This window comes from Silurus aristotelis, assembly GCF_946808225.1.
Source record: "Silurus aristotelis genome assembly, chromosome: 10".
Classification (NCBI taxonomy): domain Eukaryota; kingdom Metazoa; phylum Chordata; class Actinopteri; order Siluriformes; family Siluridae; genus Silurus; species Silurus aristotelis.
This window is the reverse complement of record NC_139583.1, coordinates 7,469,219-7,493,647: the sequence shown is the minus strand read 5'-3', so window position 1 is coordinate 7,493,647 and position 24,429 is coordinate 7,469,219. Positions and strand designations below refer to the sequence as shown.

Here is a 24,429-nt window from a genome sequence, read left to right as displayed (position 1 = left end):
CATAATAAACTCAATAAAAGAGACACATAAACTTACTCCTGGTGTACACCCTTTTACTTCAGTCTTGTGCTGTTAGGCAGCTAATAATTTAATTAAACATAAAATTGCTATAAAAAGATCAATGAAGAAACAACCAGTTTCATTAATAAACAAACAAACAAAGAAATTGCTATTTCATCTAGGTTAGCTATGAGGCTACATTCTGGAACTAGAAATCTACAAACAGCAAAGAAAATCAACATTTGTGGCTGTTATTATAAGACCAACAAACTACTTAGCATACATTTGTGTTGGTTTGTGAAACTTTGGTGTGAAGATAGATAGATAGATAGATAGATAGATAGATAGATAGATAGATAGATAGATAGATAGATAGATAGATAGATAGATAGATAGATAGATAGATAGATAGATAGATAGATAGACAGACAGACAGACAGACAGACAGACAGACAGACAGACAGACAGACAGACAGATAGACAGATAGATAGATAGATAGATAGATAGATAGATAGATAGATAGATAGATAGATAGATAGATAGAACACCACAGTGACAGATACTAGGCATATTGAACCCGTGGAACTCTAAAAGACTCCTCAGTTCAATATTTGATCAAAAATCACTACATATCAACTTGTATAAAAGATTATAGCTCTATTTTGTTATTTTGTGTAATGTGATAGCAAGATTCCCTCAGGATTTGGAGATTTTTTTGTCACCTGGAACTAAAATATAACATTTCCTTTGCATGATTTTCTGTCAAAAAAAATTCTGCTGTAATCAATCTAAAGTCTAACCCTTGTACCTTTATCATATGGAAACGCTATTAGAAAGGTTTCTGTTCTGAATAGAAACTCAAAACTTGTATAATGAAAATGTAAAGACAGTTGTTAGGGCAACATTTTTGTGAAACATAATTTTTGTAGAATGCATTCACTTGGATATGAATGCATTTAACATTGTATATGAAGCTCACTATCTCTACCATTCGCCCATCCTTAGCCCCTTCACTCTGATTCCAAACTGGTTGAGCAACAGCTTTAATTAAACTGTTGTGTTCCCAGAAATCTCGGCTTATAGTTAATAGTGCAAAGGGGTCAGAGTGTTCCCTCTAAAAACAGGAAGCATCACCCCGAATCGCCCGAAGAATGTCCCTCAGACATGAACATGAACATACACGGCTTTGTGGGATGAGGCATGAGCAGAGAATGGAGTGTTTCATACACACTAGAACAGACCAGTCCCAGAACACACACATGCACGCACACACACTGACTCATCATAGTGTCTTAATAGTCTATTCATGGCACACGGGGGTGCGGGGTGTGTGGGTCGGAAGATGTGAGTGTGCCCGCGATTATTTTGGGTAGCTGTCCTGCGTTTCACTGGGGGTTACGGATATTTAAATGCCAAATATTCCCTTTATTTAGTGTGTGTGTGTGTGTGTGTGTGTGTGTGTGTGTGTGTGTGTGTGTGTGTGTGTGTGTGTGTGTGGCTTTTTCTACGCTCCTGTGGCTTTGAGCTTTAATACCGTAATCCTCATTAATATGTATGTGCATGAAGGAAATCAGGAGCACAGGCTGATTAGCCTATATGCAAAGTGAAGTAGGTCAAGGCGCACACACACACACACGCACGCTTAAACACTTCAAACAGTTTTTGAGCTCACAGCCACTGCTGTGTTCATGTTTTCCATGTGTATCATTGAGGAAGCCTATATAAAAGTGTGCGTTCCCAAAAAAAATATCACACACAGATAATAGTGATGCTTTGTTATTTTATCAGATACTGTACATTCAATAAAAATGGCATGATTCACATGGGTAATACCTGCAGACGTGTGATATTTGTATGAGCAATCAAGATGTTCATTTGCACCAAATATATCATGCTGGCAACATGAGAAATGCTCATTAATGCAAATTGGCATGTATTCCAGCCAAAAAACAAAAAAACTCTAGCCTGCAGGTCCATGACTCTCATTTCACATGATAATTTTTGTTATTTCATTTAAGTACAGAATCCTTATCATTATCAGTGTTGTTATAGATGATATAGTTCCTTTATTTAAATTATTATTATTGGTATAGCGTTATTCAGTTAAAAAATAAATCAGTTGATCTAAAAATTGCTCTATATATTTTACACAATGTCTTGAATGTACATGTTGCTGTCTGTGTGTGTGTGTGTGTGTGTGTGTGTGTGTGTGTGTGTGTGTGTGTGTGTGTGTGTGTGTGTGTGTGTGTGTGTATGAATACCAATTTTTCAAGGGTTTTTTACAAGAGTTGTTACACACACTAGCCACAAGTACAATTCCCAAGACTCCAAATATTTAAACGATAAACTCTCAGCCTTTGTTCTCTCTCTCTCTCTCTCTCTCTCTCTCTCTCTCTCTCTCTCTCTCTCTCTCTCTCCCATTCACACACATTGACAAACACCAACAATCTACTCTTCTAAACATCAGCGAGTCAGGACGAGGAAGCAGAGAGGAGCAGAGGAAGGAATCTCAGAGCTCAGGAATTCCGAGCATTTGATTTTAGCCCAACATTCAACATGCAAAACACCAGCTGTTTATATTTTTAGATACTAAAGAATTGTTTGAGATGATGGAGACAGGGGATGTGCAAGCCAGAGTTTTGAATCAGTGGTCTTTATAAATTAACATAAAGTGTTTACTTAAAAATATGGTTTACAGTATAAGCTTGGAAATAAGGGTGAAGGAAATGCATGTATCTCAGTGCTCAGTGCTCGCTGGCCTGAACTGCTCTTATACATGAAAGTTTTTCTTTGAACTTTTCCATGGCAAATTTTTGTGCACTCAGTTTTGTGATCATGCCCCTTGATAGTCTTCTGTATCCTCCAACTGACTACCCACAAGATTCCATGAGATGTTTGACGTTTAACTTGTATTGTATTCAAGCTGCAATAGTGAAATACATCCGGATATCCATAATACTGTATCATCTGTTTATTAGACATAGATTAGATGATTGAATCTGTCTTTAATATTTCAAATCTGATCTAATCACTGTTTCTCTCTCTTTTTCTCTTTCTTTCTCCTCCATGCTCCTGTATGGATGTTCTCCTCCAATAGGTGAGTATCATCTCTTCAACACTTGCTCATTGAAATGCTCATGTGACTGAGTGCCTTGTTACAATGTGTGAATCAATAGGCATTGAGAGAGTGCGGAGCTGGAAAGCAACGTGAATTGCGCTGCTGCTCACACTGTTAGCAGGTTCATGGCTCTCGTTAGTTCCTAGTGGGAGCAAAAAGGGCCTGGTGCTACGTGTCAATACGGTCCAGTGCCAAATAGGGATTACTGCATTGTGTGTGTGTGTGTGTGTGTGTGTGCGTGTGTGTAGTGTGTGCAGTTCCCACAGACATCAGCGATTCTTCACATTATTCAGGGTGAATCTAGGATAGCTATTGTAATATATCCTATTATATTTGTTTTAGTTTTTAGTTTGTCTCATGTCAATGGAGACAGGGAGATCTTTTCACTAAACTGTCCAATTATGTTCTCTGCAGATTTGACATTACATATCGTTCGTTCTCGGTGTGTGTTTGCATAGTTGAACTGAGTATAATAGGCCTGGTTACATTTTCCTTGAAGAAAATGTACACACACCATTCATTTCTTTGTCTGTTATTTTTACTGATTTATTTTAGATTCTTGTTTGCATAAGTGTGTTCAGCTTTTGCATGTTTTCCCCTATACATCTTTCAAATTTTTTTCTGAATTGGGCTCCTAAGGGTTTAGACCTTTTTTTGTCATCCATAACTTTAATTTGGATTTTTTTAAAAAAGAAAGACTATCAATATATTTTTTGCATGGACGCCCTGTGCCGCCCCACGGGAAGATAGCGTCCTGGTTTGGCTGCCCATGTCGCATATGCCTAAATCTGGCACTGCCAAGCAGCAATTAAATCAAGTTTAAAACAGAGCCCGCACTCTACCCCAATTGTTGGAATGCTGAGTATTTTATCAGTTTTTTATCCACTCATAAATAAAATGGAACAACTGATGTAGTTGTGTAAAAAGTAAGATATTTGACTTAAGTCTCCTAAAACGGAAATGCGTTAGTAAAGTACAGATACACTAAAAAGTACTTAAGTACATTAACGAATTCTATTTATTTTGTTACTGTTCCAAGTGTAAGGGTTAGAACCATCGTAATCGATCTTTGATTTATTTTGTTTTCAGTAACAACCTTCACTTCACCTCATGATAGATCCAAAGTACACACCTTGGATGTAATGTCAGTCTATTAGATGTCACCATCAAAAGACATATTCAGCATTAGTGACTGTTTAGAACTGCCAATCAAAACACCAGCATGTTTAGCTGCGACTCACACAGACACAGAGAGGGCAAGCAACTATGCAAATCTTTTAAAAGAAAGTAACTAAAACTTAGGATCAAACCACCGACTCTAAAGCTGTTTAGCAACACCACCTGCGGTCTTATCATTCTGATCAATTATACATTTAACTGCCATGAAATTAATCTAACCTGGTTTGACATATTGGTTCTATTTTCCTTGTGAATCTCCTTGTGATTATGTAATGTTAGCTGTGGGCTGATGTTTTCAGAAAGCAAATAAAAATCACATTTCCCTTGTAAATGAATAGCTATTTCTTGAACAAATTATATAATAAATCTTTCTAATAATATGTAATAATTATTATTGCACTATGCACACATGCACTATAGCATGAATTTGTTATGTACTGTACTGTAGCTTGGTATTTAGTAAAATGGTAAATATCTACTATACAGTGAACTGAGTGGACACTTGAAATACAATGAGGAGGGTTTAGAGTTGCTTTTAGACAATGTGTGTGTGGGTGTGTGTTTTGTTTTTAATATGAAGTGATACTACTTTTGTAGTAATTCATGGCAGAAATAAACATTGCATTGAGAACATTATGGATGTCCTGATCCCATTCAGAAATAAAGATGATGTCATTATGATGTCAGAGTTAATTGAAAACCACCAGCAAGGGTGACATACACAAGGAAAACAGAGACACTTGTATCTTGTATCGATCTCATCAGTGACCAGGGCACTGTAAGAGTGTAAGCTGAATCAGCCCCAAGTAGGACAGAGGAGTCATGTCCTGCGCTCCTGATGAGGTCCTAGTCTCTGAGTTGGTGAGGGCTAACTGTGTGCTACAGGGCTGTCGCTTTAAAACAAACCATCAGAGGGTGAAGAAGGGGGGTGAGAGACAGAGAGTTGGTACGTTCTATGTGGGAATGTTTGTGTTGGGTCAACCATGAGCCATTCCTGTGGGAATTAAAGCTTGCTGCTGGACAGAGAAAGACAGAGACAGAGAGAGAGAGAGGCTGTAAGAACCAGTTCACAGTGGAAGTTTCTTCGTTCTCCCGTGGGGCACTTAGAGAAGAAACGGAGTGATGAAGGACATTAAAGGAGCAGAAAGCGGTGCCTGAGGACTCTACCTGCTCGCACACCTGCACTGTAGAGGGATTACCTGTCCTCCACACCTGTGTGTGTTTTTGCAGCTATGGAGGCTGTACTTTTAAGTCTAGAGGAGAGTGTGTGCGGGGGGCAGAGTGTGTTCTGGGATCTGACTTCAACCGCTCTCAGGAGACTAAGACACACACCCCTTCTGTATAGTACTGTCTACCAGGTATGAGCTTCATACATGTATGGGTGTGTGGAAATACACAGAGATGAGCACTTAAAGAGCATCAGCCTAAAGAAATATGATTTTTTTTCTGGTTATTGTGTGTGTGCTGTGCACTGTCATGACGATACTTTGTTATAATTATTACACAAGTGAGACTGGCAGGCAACCAAAAGCTTTTTCATGTGGGAAGTTAATACAGCTGCTAATAGTTAAAATCCAGGGCATCCTCAGGACATTTCATGAGTTTCGAACAGTATTAGTGTTGCTATGGTGGCTTCTATGGATCTCCACAGGAGCCTTCAACTCCATCTAGCACAGATCAGTGCTGTGTGTGTGAGAGAGGGGGTGAGAAAGAAATCAGTATTCAGCCTGTGCTCCTCCTCTACCTTCTCACGGTGTAAGAAGAGCAGTCCAGACCAAACAAACCCAGAATTCATGAATTCAGAGTAGACCTGAACAAATAATGAAATGACAGAGAACAGATATTAGCATGTTAATGTAATGGAAATAGGTCAACCTGTATATCATTTGTATAAATGAGTGTTTTATCGCATAGAAGTATAATATCCTTAGACAATTATCATTGAGATACTGTATGTTATTTAGTATTCACAGTAAAACAATAGGAAAAGGTATGTAGTGTGTGAGAAAGGTTCATATATGGGTAGCCCCTTGGCCTTCAAAGGAAATTTATAAAGTAGATTAATTTAGCTAGTTATACTAAAATATACCTGATAAAAACTGGCTAGTTGCTCAGATATTGATTTAGTTAATAATTTGTTTTTTTTTGAGTTTTTTTTTATTTTTTTTATTTTTTATTATTTATTTGACCCTTGTTAACATTCTCAAATTGTTTCTCTCCCACTGAAAGATAAGAACCTTCATTACATTACAAATTTTTGTGGAATGAAATATGTCTGTACATTTTTACTAGAAAGAGTAATTAATTAATAGTTAGCTAACAGTTTCGCTAGTCATGCTAATGTCGCTTAAACTTAAAGCTAGCATATAAGCAAAAAACTAAAAGTAACTATTTTTGATGGTGTCAGATATTAGTGCAGGTAATTTTACATATGGCAAAATTAATCATGTGGGAATGTTGTGTTAACTTGTTAGACTGGTGTTTGTGCTGTTCGCCACTGGCTAGTGTTCAGAGGAAATAGCAAGGGCAACATTTATTGCAACTCTTGCAAATGGGTATAATCTGAATCATAAATTATCTAAATAATCATGTGAGCAACAAATGGTCAGAAGACACACACACAGTGAGGTCTGTGTTATTGTCTTTTCTTCATCGTATTAGCCTCTAAGCTCTAGAGAACATACTGTGTGAGGAAAGGTGTATACAATGAAAGGAAGTCCCCTCATACACACACCCTCCCAGGCTCTTATAAGCCAGATTGAACTTTGACTCTAAAGGGGTCAAGTCTGTGTGTGTGTTGTGTGTGTGTGTGTGTGTGTGTGTGTGTGTGTGTGTGTGTGTGTGTGTGTGTGTGTGTGTGTGTGTGTGTGTGTGTGTGTGTGTGATGATAGATAGAGACTAGAAGTCTTAATGAGCCCTATATAAGTCTTCAAAAGTTCACACTAGTGTCTTCTGTATTCTTTTTGAACATCAATTAATCTCTCTCTCTCTCTCTCTCTCTCTCTCTCTCTCTCTCTCTCTCTCTCTCTCTCTCTCTCTCTCTCTCTTTCTTTCTCACACACACACGCGCACACACACACACACACACACACACACACACACACACACACACACACATACACACACACAGGCAGCCAAATTCGACCCAGCAGGTACTCCTTGTGTGAAAAAACCTCCCTTTCCTTTGCCTCCTCCTTTCCTTTTCTTCTCTCACACAGCAACTCTTTCTCTTTACTTTCTGGTTTCTCTGGTCAGGTTCACTCAGAACTCCTCAATACACAGCCACTGAGATGTTTTTGTTTCATCCTAAGCTGCTAATTGCAGATCCGTGTGTGTAAAAAAGAAAGAAAAGAAAAGAAAAGAAAAGAAAAGAAAAGAAAAGAAAAGAAAAGAAAAGAAAAGAGAGTGAGAAGGCTTATTCTGTCACTCAAAACATTTATAGTCTACAGTCCAGCTTCTGTGCACACACCTGTACACAACTCAGCTCTCCTGATTAAAGATGACAGTCAGGTTGATCCACTGAATTCTTTAGAATTGGAGGGATTAATGAAGAACTTATGTAATGTGGTGGTTTATTGCTTTTGAACTACTAACTGGAAGTTTTCAAGCTGATACTGAAAATCCTTGTGTAGGTTTCAATCAAATTATTAAATAATGTCACACTTTTGATCGTTTAAATGCTTGTATTTAGGCAAATTGTATTCAGAAACAAGTTTTTTTCAAAGTTAAGAATTTCCCCACATGAAGCAGAGCTGATATTAGTTCCCTACCCTAGAACAGAGATGGAAAGTAACGAAGTACAAATACTTTGCTACTGTACTTAACTAGATCAGTAATTTTATTCACTATTTATTTTTTGTACATCTTACTTTCACTCATTAAAATTTTCACAAAATATTTGTATTTTTCTACATCTTACATTTTTAAACCAGGCTCATTGCTCGCCGTTTTCCACCCATCAACCTATCTCTTGTAATAGCGCGGCTTTTTCGATGTACCACTAGTGTATCATTTCCTGGCTCACACACACCACAGACGTAGGGTAGCTTCTGAAGATAACAACAAGTAAGGCAGAAGGCAGATGTATGGCTAACGTGGATGAGACAGAGATTCCTGATCACCTGAATTTTTTCTCTGCTTGTCTTCTATATGGTGGCTGTTCAGCCTGGATACATTCATTGGGTAACACAATTTGAAATTCATTTGTATAAATATATTAATATGATGTTGAGGTCCAGTTACCAGCGTGACACTAAAACAGTAAGTAGTAATGGCTAGAATGGCTTTTTACTTAAGTACATGTAAGAGTCCAAACTTCTTTACATTAACTTGTGTAAAAAATGTATATTCAGTACTTCAACCTTTACCAAAGTCATTTAATACATGAGTATCTGTACTTCTATTTGAGTTAAGGATGTGTGTACCTTTGCCATCTCTGCCCTAGAAACATTTGAGTCCCTGTAGGACTTTTCTGCAGACCAGAAAGCATTAAAAAAGTCTTCAGTGTGAGTGTTGACGATGTAATGTTTGAAAAGAAAGTGGCAGAGACTGGAGTGTTATATGCTTACTGTTTTTCTACTTGGCAATGCTGCTATTGTCTTAATAATTTAATGAATAAAGAGAGAGAGGCAAAGAGAGACAGAGAGCAGACAGAATACCAGGAAATTACTTGTTTTGTGAGTAAAAGCATGCACACAAGTGTTTTGTGTCTTCCTTATAATTGCTTGAAACATCACCTGGCCTAAAGGCTTTGGTAAAGTTATTCTTGTATTCACACAACAATGCAGCAGCAAAGAAAAATCATCTGGACTTTAATCACAGGGTCTCTCAAGTTGAGGTGTCAAAATGTTGTAGGTGTCACGTAGTTTGAGTAATTTTATTTCACAGTCAGTGCACTGCAAAAGAAGCCAGGCAATCATCCAGAAACTGTAAAGCTCTGGTCAGAAGGTTCAGGAACATCTGTGGGAACTTTATTTATTGGACTTAATTGCAATTGCATGTGTGTGTGTGTGTGTGTGTGTGTGTGTGTGTGTGTGTGTGTGTGTGTGTGTGTGTGTGTGTGTGTGTGTGTGTGTGTCTGTGTGTGTGTGTGTGTGTGTGTGTGTGTGTGTCAGTTTGCTGTGTTGTGATTAAAGGATGTACCTTTTTCCACAGGTCTTTGACACCAGTTTTATTGTGTCTGTGTGTGTGTGTGTGTGTGTGTGTGTGTGTGTGTGTGTGTGTGTGTGTGTGTGTGTGTGTGTGTGTGTGTGTGTGTGTGTGTGTGTGTGTGTGTGAAATACATGGCTTTAGTTTGACGGAAATACAACAGTGCTGGCTGATGAATGGGCCATTCCCCTACAGACTCTGTAGACTCCCTGGTTGACACACAGACACAGACACACACAGTGACACACACAGACACACACAGCCCTGAAGATCGAATTGAATGCACACATTGCTCAAAGCCATCAGTTTATCTCAGTCCATGCTCATTCCAATGTCTCCGTCTCCAATATAGCAGGATATATTTCCCTGTGTCTGACAGAAACACGGCGGTCTGCCTGGAGTATTCTGAACTTCTTGGCTACGCAGTTCATTTTGGAAACTACAGCACACACACACACACACACACACACACACACACACACACACACACACACACACACACAGAGTGAAATACACACTTACATTACAACACAGCTGTATTTATTAGCCATGGGATTTTCCCAGAACATAGTCCTATGTGAATGCACATTCCTTTGCTTTTCCTCTAATTTGTTTTATTAAGTTAAAATTCTGTTAGTGTGTGTCAGAAGTGTGTTTTGGGTGGTCAATGTGTTTTAGTTCCCACCAGTACAGTGCCATCTACACCAAATACTGCACACATACTCACACTCCAAGTAATTCCTATGCTTTGACTCGCATTGTGGCTGATACAAGTGCATGTCTTGTATGCAAATGTGAAGAAATTAATTATTAGGTAATCACTAGGCTCTGTTCTCATTTTGCTTCGTGTTGGGAATAAAAAGAGAAACTGTACACATCTGCTTATGTCTAAATACTCTACATGCTTTTTTTTCTAACGTTCTTCCTGTTCACACACATTAGCTGTGTACTCATCACCATCTACCCCTCCTCTCTGTACCTCCATCACCATTTACCCCATAAGTCATAATTACCCACATCATCCCAACCCAAGCTGACTTGCTAAAATAACACAGTAAAATGTTACATATACATACATCATATAGACAAAAAGTATTGGGACACCTGACTTTTCCATCCATGTGTGTATCTGTTACCACAAAGTTGGAGGAATTGTATATCATGCACACATTTGTATTGGATGTCTTTGACATTTTCCCTTCACTTGAACCAGGAGACCCAAACCTCTTTCAGCTATGAACAAAGCCAGCTCCATGAAGATATAGTATACATGGTTTGGAGTGGAAGATCTTGTGAGTGGCCTGCTGTAAAGCACTTACCTCAGCACTATTGAACACCATTGGGATTATTTGGAACACTGGCTGCAACCCAGGCTGCCTCACGCTACATCAGTATCTGATTTTACTGATGCCCTTTTGGTTGATTGAGCACAAATCTCCACATGCAAAACTACTACAAAACCTAGTGCAACCTCTTCCTAGAAAAGTTATCCCTAGAAGACTATTATAACAGTAAATGGGGACTAAATGAGGTATGGGATGTTCAAAAAGCACATATAAATCTTATGGTCAGGTGTCCACAAATATATTCAATCAATATAGTGTATTTGGCATCCTAACTAAAGATGCTCAGGCAGTTACTAAATGGTTGGGATGCCATTTTCCTCCTTCTACACTGACTCATGGGCACATACATATAAAGCGGGCTAATAACTGACACACAGTAAAGCCTTACCCTATAAAGAAAGATGGGTTTTTTCATAATTCATAATTGAGCATTTTTTTATTTTAAAGGTAAAAAGTAGAAGGTACAAAGAATGAATGTATGGTTGCCAGATCTTAACCTTAAAATAATCTGTCTTGAATGTTTTTTCTAACATTTTCAACATAATTGATGGTTTTCAATGAACAAAAATATAAACCTATTTAATTTTTCCAGATCTTCTAAAATGTGCACCATGTCACTGATTCTGGTGCACATTTCATACAGTACAGCTAAAAAAATCTATTTACCATCTATAGCTATCTTATGATTGTCACCATGTCACCTGTTAATTCACAACAATTTATCATAATCAAGAAAAACAACGGACCTGGCAAACTGCTAATAGCACATAACCAGGCAGACTCTTCAGAGAGCCTCTGTTCATCTGTCACTTTGGATAAAAAGCTTTTACCAGAGTTTAATATTAGGTATCCATGATGTACCATATTCTGAAAAATCAATAAAAATAAAATTTATTTTGTATTGAGCTGATATGTGAAAATGCATGGTATTATATCTACACTTCCACTCAGATGATGTGTTCCTGGTACTAGAAATGTGAGAGCATCAATTAAATATAAAAATTTTATTTTCTAAACTATAATTTATTTATTATTTTGATATGCATTGTTAATTACTAAATATTCATACGGGTTTATATCATACACGTTCTTCTTTAGACTGTTCACCTACCTGCTCTGGACATCACCATTTTCTTGTTTTCTTCTTCTTACACTTCGTAGTTTGTATCTGATCTACATAGACAGCGCATGATGTCATGGAGCCGACCTTCACCTTGAAATGTGCTCCTGATGGCTGTAAGGGCAGAACAGGAAGTGCCCCTGATATATTTCCCATTTCATTTGGCTAATTAAATCATTTCACTGACCTCTCCAAATGCTGATTCAAACTAAGGCGAAGTGTTCACCTTCCCTGTAACACAACAAATAATTAAAATACCATCATAGCAGTTTTCTACAGAAGCACACTCCTGACCCGGTGTAATCCAAGCTGTTATTTGCAACTGAATCATTAGAGTCACTTTCACTCGACTTCCTCCCTGCAGGAACACTATCTGAAACATTGCCTTCACCTGTAAATTATTCACAACACACACACAATGAATAAGTTACTAAAGCCTTCTCGCTGATCACATAGATGTGATTCTGCTTCGTAATACTGTGTGTGTGTGTGTGTGTGTGTGTGTGTGTGTGTGTGTGTGTGTGTGTGTGTGTGTGTGTGTGTGTGTGTGTGTGTGTGTGTGTGTTTGGACATATACTGCACAATATCACAACTTTTTCACCTAAAATATATATACTATATTGCCAAATGTTTGCAGACAATGTACTTTTTTTTAGCATTGCATTCCACATTTAGTCCCAATTTGCTCTTATAATTCCCTCCACTCTTCTCAGAAGATGTTCCACTAGATTTTGGAGTGTGCTTGTTGAAATTTGTGTTCATCAGCCACAAGAGTGTTAGTAAAATCAGGTACTGATGTAGGTGAGATGAGGAGGTCTGGGGTGCAGTCAGCTTTCCGATTCATCCCAAAGGTGTTCAGTAGGGTTGAGATCAGAGCTCTATAGCAGGACACTCAAGATCTTCCTTTACAAATCTCTTCATCTTCTGACGATGAAGAGAAGGAGAAAGGCAATGTTGTTTATGATAATGATAATGCTGATGAAAAATAGATGGAGAATGCCTTTCCCTTATCCAGTTTCTGACTTTTTTTTGTGTTTTCTTGAATGGGACTTTTGTTCAAACCTGACATTCCTGATAACAAGAATCTTTTGTAAAAAGTCCCTACACAGAGAGAAGCTTTTACAAGTTTATAAAAATGATAAAAACACTTCACATCTTATTCAAATCTGTCTTTGTTTTTTTATTTAGAACACAATCCCAGTAATATATATTCATATTCCACTATTCAGCTCAATTGCCAATGACTCATTCTTTTATTATGCCGTGTCATACTTTATATCCATTTACAGTTAACGTTAATATGTTGTGTAATGTATGTTCCAGGAGCTAAAACATGCCAAGTTTCTGACTACTACATGTTCACATTTACATAATATTAGGTCAAGTATCGCTTTATATGGCCACTCTGCGCAACTCTTAGCTACTCTGGTCAAAATATTGTGAATGTTTTCTTGTGGAAAGGGCCGATCAGCACAGCTCCACGCAGTTTCCTTTGGCACTGATGTGAATTTGAGGTAAAGTATTTTCCAGCCATGTATTTTAAACAGATTGACAGTTTATATTATACTAAAATGTGAAGACTCTTCAAGCATTATATCAACTATATATTAAGCAGCTAAATGTAGAACTGTCCCAAAAATGACCAATAACAATATAATTTTAGTGCACAGTGTGCGTTTGTGGCGTTCTGGGTGAAGGTTTCCAGTAATGTGAGGTCGTCTCCCCAGGCACGCTAAAGATCTGCTAGATTTACGCTCGCTTAATTATGAATGAGTGTGGCATGAGAGAAGTGAAACAGATCTTTTTAAAACTGCCCCCTCAGCCTGCTTTGGTGACTAAACTCACACACTTTAAAAAATTCTCCTTAAAAAGACCAGAAATGTGGGCGTGGCTAAGAAAGTCTAGAATGTCATGGCCAAAAAGAAAACATGCGTTCATACAAGCAGTGAATCAGGTTACGTCTGAAAATCCAACTCTGTGTGCATTCATGTGTGTCTGTGGGAGGTCCTTAATATCAAGAAGCACCTCAAGTCCGCGTTGACTGAAGATCCATTTCAGTTTAACGCACTGCAGATGTGTGGGTGTGGGGTTGTGCTTTTTTGGCCGTTCTTTTATCAACAAACTCCAGAGTGCACCAGTTTCCCAGGAATCTCGAGAATTTAGGTCTGAAGATCCTGTCCCCTTAAATTTAGTGCAAAGAACAGAGCCTGGGAAAACCACCAAGTGAGTCACACACACAGAGAAAGAAAAGAGTGGGTTCTGTGTGAAGTCTGGCCTCTAATAGATAAGACATTCTTCTGCACGCACACACACACACACACACACACACACACACACACACACACACACACACACACACACACACACACACACACAAAACACATACACACACACACACACACACACACACACACACACACACACACACACACACACACACACACACACAAAGCTCCTTCGTCCATTTAGGGCCTCAAACACCAAATGATTCTTTTATTACTCATCTCCTCTGTGTATGTGTTTTGTGTGTGTGTGTGTGTGTGTGTGTGTGTGTGTGTGTGTGTGTGTGTGTGTGTGTGTGTGTGTGTGTGTGTGTGTGTGAGAATGATATACAGTTCTTTCACCTTTGTTAAAGATAGGGTTAGAGAGTCCCCTTATACTGCACCACTGACTCATGAGAGCTTCAGGCCCCATGCACACACGTGCACACACGTGCACACACGTGCACACACACACACACACACACACACATACACACACACACACACACACACACACACACACACACTTAAACTACATTTAATAAAAAAACAAAAAACAAAAAAAACAACACAAAACTAGCAACAAATATGTTTTTGGATAAACACTGAGCCCTGAACACTGAACACAGAACTTGTTTGGTTCCTGAAAACAACTTAACTATTTACCTTTTCACCTGTTAGCAAATAGTTGTTGTTTTTCCTCAGGCACAGGATAGTCTTATTGTGTAGAGTTAGCCTCTGTCATCTAAGCCAGTGGTCCCTATCCCCTGTCCCCTGGTGTGATAAGTGTTAGATAGATAGATAGATAGATAGATAGATAGATAGATAGATAGATAGATAGATAGATAGATAGATAGATAGATAGATAGATAGATAGATAGATAGATAGATAGATAGATAGATAGATAGATAGATAGATAGATAGATAGATAGATCACAATAATAATACAGTTATATAATAATTCAGCTATGTATCTATGTATTGCTGTTGAGATGGGTTAGACTCACATAGAAGAAGTGAGAAAAGGAGAAGAAAGGCGAAGCGAGAGGAGCCATTGATCCATATCATGTGTCCTGAGTCAGCAGTCTTTTTATGTTTAAGTGTCTTCTCTCTACCCCATTACACACTCTTTCTGGGACACTGAAGATTTTCTGTATCTGTAACTGTTAAACGGTGGGACGTTTACCTTGGAAGAGCTGAATTAAATAGATCTGCAGGCGTAGTGTGTGGGTGGGTGGGTGCACGCTGACCCACTTCCTGCAGCTGAAATTGTGCTCTTATACTGCCTTCACATGCTAGTAGTAAGACTGTAAATACAAGTTCCTAAGCTAAAACTGAATATAAACATCCGTTCGAGTGACAAATAAGAGTTTCGAAAAAGAATATCAACATCTCAGGGTCTATCCCAGGAGCACTAGACACAAGGCAGGAACATACCCCAGCAGGACACGACTCATTAACAGCTTAAAAAGCTGCACTAAAAGTGGCCAATTCTACCTCTGTGTTTTTGGAAAGTAGATTGAATCGGGAGAACCTGGAGGAGACACCCACAGAGATATCAGATGAACACGGAAAACATCACAGCCAGTAACCAGAGCTCAGGAACAAACACAGACCATGGAGTATTTATTTATAGAAATCCAGTTCCCTTACATCTATAACCATTGGTTGCTTGAAGGGCATTTTTAAGAATGGTAGGGTAAATCCTGGGAACATACAAAAAATGCAAATTCAAGTCAAGTCAAGTTTATTTTTATAGCGCTTTTCACAACAGACATTGTCTCAAAGCAGCTCTACAGAATTTAACAGTTAAGGTGAACGGTGTGTATTTATCCCTGATGAGCAGCCGTGGTGACTGTGGCAAGGAAAAACTCCCTTAGATGTTATGAGGAAGAAACCTTGAGAGGAACCAGACTCAAAAGGGGAACCCATCCTCATTTGGGTGATATCAAGAGTGTGATTATAGTCTTTAAACAATACAGAACACTGGAGAGTAAGAACTAACATGAGCACTGGAGTGTAAGATTATGAGTAATGTTCTTTCTACAGTCTTTTACAGTCATTTGTGGTTATAAAACTAGGAGCTATTGAGCAACTCATAAAATAGCTCAACATTTGCAATCATCACAGATCCAACAACAGCTTCTCCATGCCAAAGCCTTTAAACACTCAGGAAGGTCCAGTGTCCAAACTCCACATGAAGTGTGATTCAAATGGCACTGGTACGTCTCTAGATGGTTCGGGATGTTTGCAGAGTCAGCATCATAAGTAGCAGTAGTTTTTAGTCGATTTTAAACTGAACAGGTAGCCAGTGTAGGGATGATAAGATTGGGGTTATGGGCCGATGAGCAAAATCCTCCTCTTATCAGAATTTAATAATAGAAAGTTATGAGTTATCCAGTCTTTTAATTCTTTGACACACTCAGTTATCCAAGCCAATTGAGCTGTATCATCTGGTTTCGATGAGATATATAGTTGGGTATCATCAGCATAACAGTGGAAGCTAATCCAATGCCTTCTAATAATATTTCCCAAGGGAAGCATGTTTTTTGTGAAAAGCAGGGGTCATAACCGATCCACAAGACAAATGCTTAGTGGTTTGATTTTGCACATAAGGGACGCAAACATCTGATGAGCACCTGAAGATGGCATTTTTGTGATCGAAGAGAAGCGTGTCATTGATAGCAGATATTGAAGCTGCATGTTATGAGTTGGCAGTTGGCACCCATTAAAACGGCTATAAAAATTATGAAGCATGACAATAACCATAAAAACGATCATCATAACGCACAGAAGTCTGGTAGATAAAAAGTTAGTGGGTCCTGTTGCACATAAAGCTATATAGGTGCTTGTGCATTTATGTTTGTGTGTGTGTGTGAGTAGGCTGTGGCCAGATGGGAACTGAGCTATGCAATGAAATTACAGCAGGATCTTCGTTTGAAGTTTTTACATGTGGGTGTGTGTGTTTTTTTTTCACAAACATAACTAGAAACATGTTTTTCTTTCACAATTCAGACATGCAGAGCAAAAGAGAGAGAGAGAGAGAGAGAGAGAGAGAGAGAGAGAGAGAGAGAGAGAGAGAGAGAGAGGGAGAGAGAGAAAGAGGAAGAAAGGGAAAGCTCTATAAATTGAATATTACTGATGTCTGTAGTCTGTGAAGTCAGGCCTCTTTTTACTGCTTAATTCTATATAGTAGGTGGAGAGGGGGTTACAGCTCTCTGTGGCCCCCTGAATCACACACACCAATGAAAGGGCACACAACATGTACAGAAAGATGAATGATGGTCTTCAATGGTCCAATAGCACATACACACACACACACACACACACACACACACACACACACACACCCCAAGACCGGCAGACTGATGAAAGCGTCTTCAGTCCCTCATTCGTTTGTTTTGTGTTGTCTTCTGCTGCTGTATTTACACACCGACAGACAGTTTGCTGCTCTTCAAAATCGCTTGTGGCTGTAATATTATATTGATTAATAACTGCAATAACAACCATGTAATTCAACAAGCTATTATACTAATCCCAGGTTATGGGGCGCCTTAGGCCTCACTCCCAACACCTGGTCCTACTCTCAAGAACTCAGCATATAGAATTACACAAAGTTCAACATACATACACACACACACACACACACACACACACACACACACACACACCCCAGGACGATCTCAGAGGTTGTGGAGGATCTTTGAAGTGATCTCTGATTTAAGGGATGATCGTAACCACAGAGGGTGTCCCGGAAAACATCCATACACCCCCAACTTATACTCTCTGGATCTTTTAAACACTTTACTACTGCAGCCTTTTAGACTCAAACTGTATATTAGACAAACAGTACAGAAGAAGTTCATAATGTGGTTCTCATATGTACTATAAAAAGCTTCTAACCTGGAAGAGGGAAGTTAAATGATGACAATGCAGCATGTTCCATTATCTTCTGCGATCTCAATCATGGACACACAGAGATGTTTTAATTATAGACGAGACGCAATTGAGATGTTCCTTAAATGAGCACGTCTTTATTTTTCAAGCTAGTCTTTATTTAAAATTTCTGAGGCATATAGTTTTTAGCACAGACAAGAATTTCAGTGATAAATTATTATTCATTATAATTATTGATTATTATTAGGTTATTCTATTTTAGAATGAATATTGTGATATTGTGTAACATACACCTAACATATTTAGGTGTATGTACATATACATATATCAATTTAAAAATGTCAAACATGAGTAACTGTGTATCCCCATGTAGAAATGTGTGTAACCATAACCAAAAACCACAAAGACAACAACTAATACTGCAAACAATAGAACGCTTTTGTGCATATTTGGAAGCTGGAACCAAATTCCTTGTGTGTGTCAACACACTTGACCAATCAATCTGATTCTAATTCTGATTCTGATTCTGATATTTGAGCTTCATTTCAATTTAACTGCAAATCTTTAACTCAATGATTGCCCTTAAGCTTTCATTATGACTGAGCTTTTTCTCAGCATAGGAAATTTATTTTCATTGGTTATTAAAAATATTCTCCAGCCACATTATATAAAAAGAAAAGGTTGAATTGTCTTATTTAGTGGTTGTGCTTTCATTTTGTAAAACTGTAATGGTCCACTGATTTCACTGAGAATAGGAAAGCCGATGGACGTGATCTCTTTATCAGGTTTTTCATTTGAGTGTTCAATTTGTAACATTTTTAGAAACTATTTTATATAGGTCATGAGCTGACATGGTTGCACTCCCTTTAACCATCTACTTTACATCTACATATTATCTACACATCCTTCTTCAATTTAGCTCTGTGTTTCCTCCAAATTTGTTGACCCTCTAACCTGTCCTGACATTCACCCAGGCTTCCCCCCAAAACTGCACTAGTAGCCCCATAACACATTTCCCTCGACTTCAAGTCTCAGCCTGAGGCCACGAGACAGAAATAACCAAACTCAGTGGCCTCTAATGAGAACCACATTTCCCTCAATGAGAAAAAGAGAGAGTTAGAGAGAGACATTGTCCTTAAAACGAGTTGTAGATATATCTGGCAACTGTTCTCCATCTTTCTTTGCATAAAATGTACAAATGTTTTGTTTCTGTTCCTCCTCAGGACAATTTGGCCACAAACGGACACTAACTGACATTTCGCATGTAGCATGGAGAGGAGGAGGGATTGGGCTGCTCTGAGTTTATTTTAGAAAATCTGTTCCTCCAATCAGGACCGTGTGAGCTTGGCCGTTCCCATCCATTCCTCGGCTCCCCCAATGCATCATGGGCTTCCGTGGTTGAAATATCCAGAACCCTGTGTTCTCTCTCTCTCTCTCTCTCTCTCTCTCTCTCTCTCTCTCTCTCTCTCACTTGTGTTTGCTTTTAAACAACAAACTCTTGAAACAGAGCGTTCATGTGCCCAAAGCAAGTTTTCTAAGGCTAAAATATGTCAAAACCAGAACAGAAATCATGTGGAATTGTTTAAATTAGACATACAAATAGAGGTTCTGCTTCAGACAGTGTTGTGGCTCTTGGTTGTGGCACTTGCTTACATCCTTTATTTTAAGCTGCCTAAATATACAGCTGCATGAATTGACTAGAAATTTAATTTTAACTAGGGTTTATTAATAAAACTAGATGAAGAAGCAATGAATAACTGCCTCAGCATACACAGTATTTGTTTCCAGTTTAGAGTAAACCAACAGCGCACAATTAATATACAGTTTCTGTAAAGCAAAGCTGGACTGAAACAAGACGTAGACGAATAAAACTAAATGACCAAGCTTTAAACACAGTACATATTGACCTGTGACCGAAATTGACATAATAGTGCAGCGATTGTTCAGTTGGTTATAGAAGCATATTGCACATGATTATGATATTTCAAGATATTTCAAGTTTAATACAACCTCAGTAACACATAACACATCTAAACACAACTAAATGACCAGGCAGGGAAGACATTACACATTGGCCTGTGATAGAAATGTAAACTATAGTGCAGTGATTGTCCATTATGAATGGGGAGAAAGAGGGAAAATTATATTGTGTGAATAAATATTGCAGCTGATTAACCAAAATCTCATATGAATATGTGGGTATGTGGGGCGTATTCTGGGGTTGTTTGATGCCCATTTTGTGTGTAAGTATGTGTGTGTGTGTGTGTGTGTGTGTGTGTGTGTGTGTGTGTGTGTGTGTGTGTGTGTGTGTGTGGGTGTGCCTTTGAAAAATGCTTGGAGAATTGCTATTTTTATCACTGTATTTAAAGCACAGTTAATTTTTTTAAAGCATGTTTGATCTTCACAAAGGTTTTATGTGAAAAAAGAAAATAGCCTGTGATGTCCCGGTCTGATGTAGGTACAAAGCAGGCAGATATTCATTCCATTCAGCCTTCTGCCTTGTCTATTGTAAACTCAGTCTTGCAGATTCATGCCACCGTCATGCACGTGATGGCAGTGAGACAGCTGACATGCATTTTGCAGACGTCTGTGCAGCCGTTATTGGCACTGGAAATAATTAGTTCTAAGATGCCGGGAAAACGGTATGGAATTCAAAAACTCAAGGTTGCATTCATGTGAGGTTAAGTGACCGTTGAAGATTGTGAGCATTGCACGTAAGGTCACACATATGGAGCTTCAGTTTTCAGCTCTTTCATACGCCCTTTGTCAGCGAGCCAAACCAAACGGGGTGACTGGGGAAGTCTGAATTAGAAACGGAGATGCGAATGGAGGTGGAAAGTAAGAAAGAGCAGTGAGAGAGAGAGAGAGAGAGAGAGAGAGAGAGAGAGAGAGAGAGAGAGAGAGAGAGAGAGGGGAGGAGGAGGAGGAGGAGGAGGACCCATTTCCCTCATGTTGAGCTTTTCGATGGCAAAATCCAGATGTTGGTCTGATGGTCCGTAGGTCTATATAAAAAGTACACAATCATGTTACTGAATCGATTTCGTAAATTTTACATTGTGGATTCTCGATCTTTCATACAAACTAAGGAGTTAATATTGGGATTTTTGGAGTGCTGTCACATTAAAAACATGCTGTTTGTTTGCATTAGCCATTTTAGCTGCTAATGGACCATAAACTTGCATACACAAGGTGTGTGTGTGTGTGTGTGTGTGTGTGTGTGTGTGTGTGTGTGTGTGTGTGTGTGTGTATAAAATTACAAAATTCCAATGCAATATGTAGTGAACAGTAACTTTAATTTCAGGTCTAAGTCAGGGGGAAAGCCTTCATGTTAAATGAGCAGTGGGTTAGAAATGGTACGACCCATCGCGGGGGTGTTTCAATGTGTCGTCTACGTGTGTAATCATTTCCCCCGCCGAATAAACTTTTCTTTTGTGTTTTCTATAAAAACAGACCTTAGTTGTACTTTAGTTACAATATGACATCATTTGTATTTGCTTTATTTGTAACGCTAAAGAATAGACTATAAAAGCACCCCCCCCCGCACGTTCATAAACCTCCATGTAACAACACTGTGAAAAGACATATAACGTTGATTCATTTGTACTTAAGGAGCGACTATGCGCAGAGAGTCGTTAGCCCGCCCTTGTCCATCTCCCTTCCCCCTCCATTCATCCTCTCTCTCTGCGTTTCCTACAAAAGCAAAACGCCGCGATCACACGCGTGGGAAGGTCGCACAAGCGCCCAGAGCCGAGTGTCTACTCTGATGCATGAGCTCGTGCTTTTTTTTAGTAGCATTCTCGCAGGGTTTCTGTCGTGCTACATATACGCACAGAGGGTTTGGAAAACTCGGGGTTCGACCCCGGTAAATAGAGCACAGAGATAGCACAGTCATACCGCGAGAGGACAGGAAGAAAAGACGCTCCGTGTGGCGGGACATGGGGGACGCGCCTCGGCGCGGATGCGCTCCATCCGGTCGGCTCGGAGAGAGCGCGCGCGCTCATGACACACTGGACACAATGGCACGGATGCTCGCGCTGATTTAGGCCGGGAGAAACAAACCTCTGCGTGTGCGTGCGTGCGTTTAGAGGATTTTTTTAAGCAGCTCGAGACCGGAGCGCGTGCATCACACAAATTCGGGAGAGATATTTCATGCACGCGCCAGCTTGAGATTTCCGAGGTGAGGAGATCGGCACGTCCTCTGTATCTGTGCTTCATACAAATGCTAGCACCCTTGTCATGGTTCCTCTTTCCATCTATCCCTCTCTCTGTCCTTCTTTTCCTCTATCAATCGCCTCTATCCCTCTGTCTGATGTAATGTACCAAGATGATCTTCAATGTCTATGTAATTCTCATATCACAGCTTTTCTGTGTTATCACTGGAAGGATCAGATCAGATGGAGGAGCATGGACACTCATTACTTCTCGTGCAATGCAATGCTGTGATGCTGCTTTTCAGCTAACTTATAATTGCATGCTTTGGGTCATTATTTTGCGTCAATGGAGTGTTAGAAGTCATGCATTGCTCTTGCGAACTCTGGATGGTCCTAGAAAGTGATGCAAGGCTCCTGTGTATGTGTTTGTGTGTGCATTGCCAAACTTGTGATCTTTTTCCTTCTTTTTCCATGTGATAACTGCATATTTTTTTCCAGCCACAATGAGGAACTATACTCCTTTTTAATAACAATGTTAAAGAAAAGTAAATGAGATGCTCTGCTGGAAGAAATAGTCTGCTTTGTGTATGTTATGTTTTGGGGAAACCTTCACATCATTGGAAACAATAGGATAGACAGCATGTGTGTGCATGCGTTTGAAGGTGTGTATGCATAGCGAGTGTGATGTGTGAATGTATGTGCTGCAGTCTTTCTCTCCTGCTCATCTCTGCACTGCAGGGCAGCAGTGGCAGAAGCAGCTAGGTGCCAGCCAGCCCCTATCACCTGTCCTGTATACTGACACAGACACAATGCAGAATCCGAATGAGAGATTGAGAGTAACAATGAGGGCAGCACAGTGCCAGCTACCCCCTAATACCAGGCTGGGTTACTCACCCTACCCTGCACAATGCAATAAACAGAGAGAGAGAGAGAGAGAGAGAGAGGATTAATGGCGACTAGCTACAATCAGTGCATTGTGGTGAAGTAAATGTTGATGGTTGACCCCATCCTTACCTTACATTTTATTGCGGATTTCTTTACTATTATATGTTTGAAACTTTCAGACTGCATGTTTGAGATGTGGGCTTATAGCGTGTCTGCGATCCTCTGACGATGCCTCGAACAGGCCACCGAGGTCAGCATTAAATCTGTATGGTAGACTGAATGTGATGTGCGCTGCACTCCGCCACCCTGGACTGCTGCTGAAATGCACCTCATTGCTCTCCTTGTGCTGTTTGCCTGTTTTTTTTCTTCAGAAGTGCTTGTTAAATGCTATAGCTCACCGTTGGCCTGTAATAAAGGCCCCGAGTTTGCTAAAATGATATACACATACTGTGTATGATAATAAGATTTAAGGTGGTCACTCCACCCATAATTCCTTATCGGTTTGAGGTATGATTGTAGGTGTATATAATCAGTGGATTGCAGGAACACATTCTAGGTACAGATTTTATTTCTGTCATAGTGAAATACATTTTTTTGACGATTATTTTCCTGTAGATATGCTACAATGGCAGCTGATTTCAAAGCACCTCAATGAAACTGAGGAACGAATTAGTAGTTTGGTCACACTGACTTTTTAGACTTCAGCTAAATGAATAGTATTGTATTTTAACAACACACTTGAATTTCCTGTGTATGCATCAAAAACTTAATAAGTTTCACACACACCCATGTGCTTGAAACTCACAATAGAAGTCTGAAGACAGCTGTTGTGGAAACCTCAGTACAGGAAAATGTGAATTCATCACATAAAAATGCGATAAAGGTGACTGCATCCTTTGTCCACCACCCGGAAGAAGGGATCCCTTGTGTCATAATTATAGGAGAGACCGTTACAAAGCATTACATGGCTAAATACGCTTGCAGACAAACACCTGCTCCCCATACCCCCTCCCTTCAAATCGCCCGAGTCACAGACTCATCACATGATCAGCGGCAGTTCCAAAGCTTGTTCGTTGGTGCTAAGCTGCTTGTTCATTCCCTAGGTTTTGCAAATTAGATTTATAGACGATTACGTCTTATACCACTGCGCAGTCGAGTTCTCGATTCCGATTGGTTTAGAAGATGTTAATGAATTTTCTTGAACAGTAGCTTTGAGACTAGGTCTGACTACAAGCTTTATTAATACGCTTGTTTATTAATGCCCTCGCAATGCGCTCACATCTCTTTATTGCTATACTAATAGCTTACACAAGGACCTGTAT

The 24,429-nt window shown here is 39.3% G+C and overlaps 1 protein-coding gene across 14 annotated transcripts in view; it reads left to right on the top strand.

Annotated features, from left to right (window-relative positions):
- Positions 1–24,429, top strand: part of frmd4a (FERM domain containing 4A) — a 155,068-nt gene that overhangs the window by 76,096 nt on the left and 54,543 nt on the right. For 3 of the 14 annotated variants that reach the window (XM_083551746.1, XM_083551748.1, XM_083551745.1), the window contains exon 1: positions 21,686–22,248. The exons of 7 other annotated variants lie outside the window; for them this stretch is intronic. Coding sequence is in view for 4 of the 7 variants with exons in the window: in XM_083551757.1 (XP_083407883.1) it covers positions 5,531–5,656 (126 nt within the window). In the remaining 3 variants the exon portion in view is untranslated. Of the gene's footprint in view, positions 1–4,250; positions 5,657–21,685; positions 22,249–24,429 lie in introns of those variants that run through there. 4 more of the 14 variants (XM_083551757.1, XM_083551756.1, XM_083551753.1 and 1 more) reach the window with 4 other exon arrangements.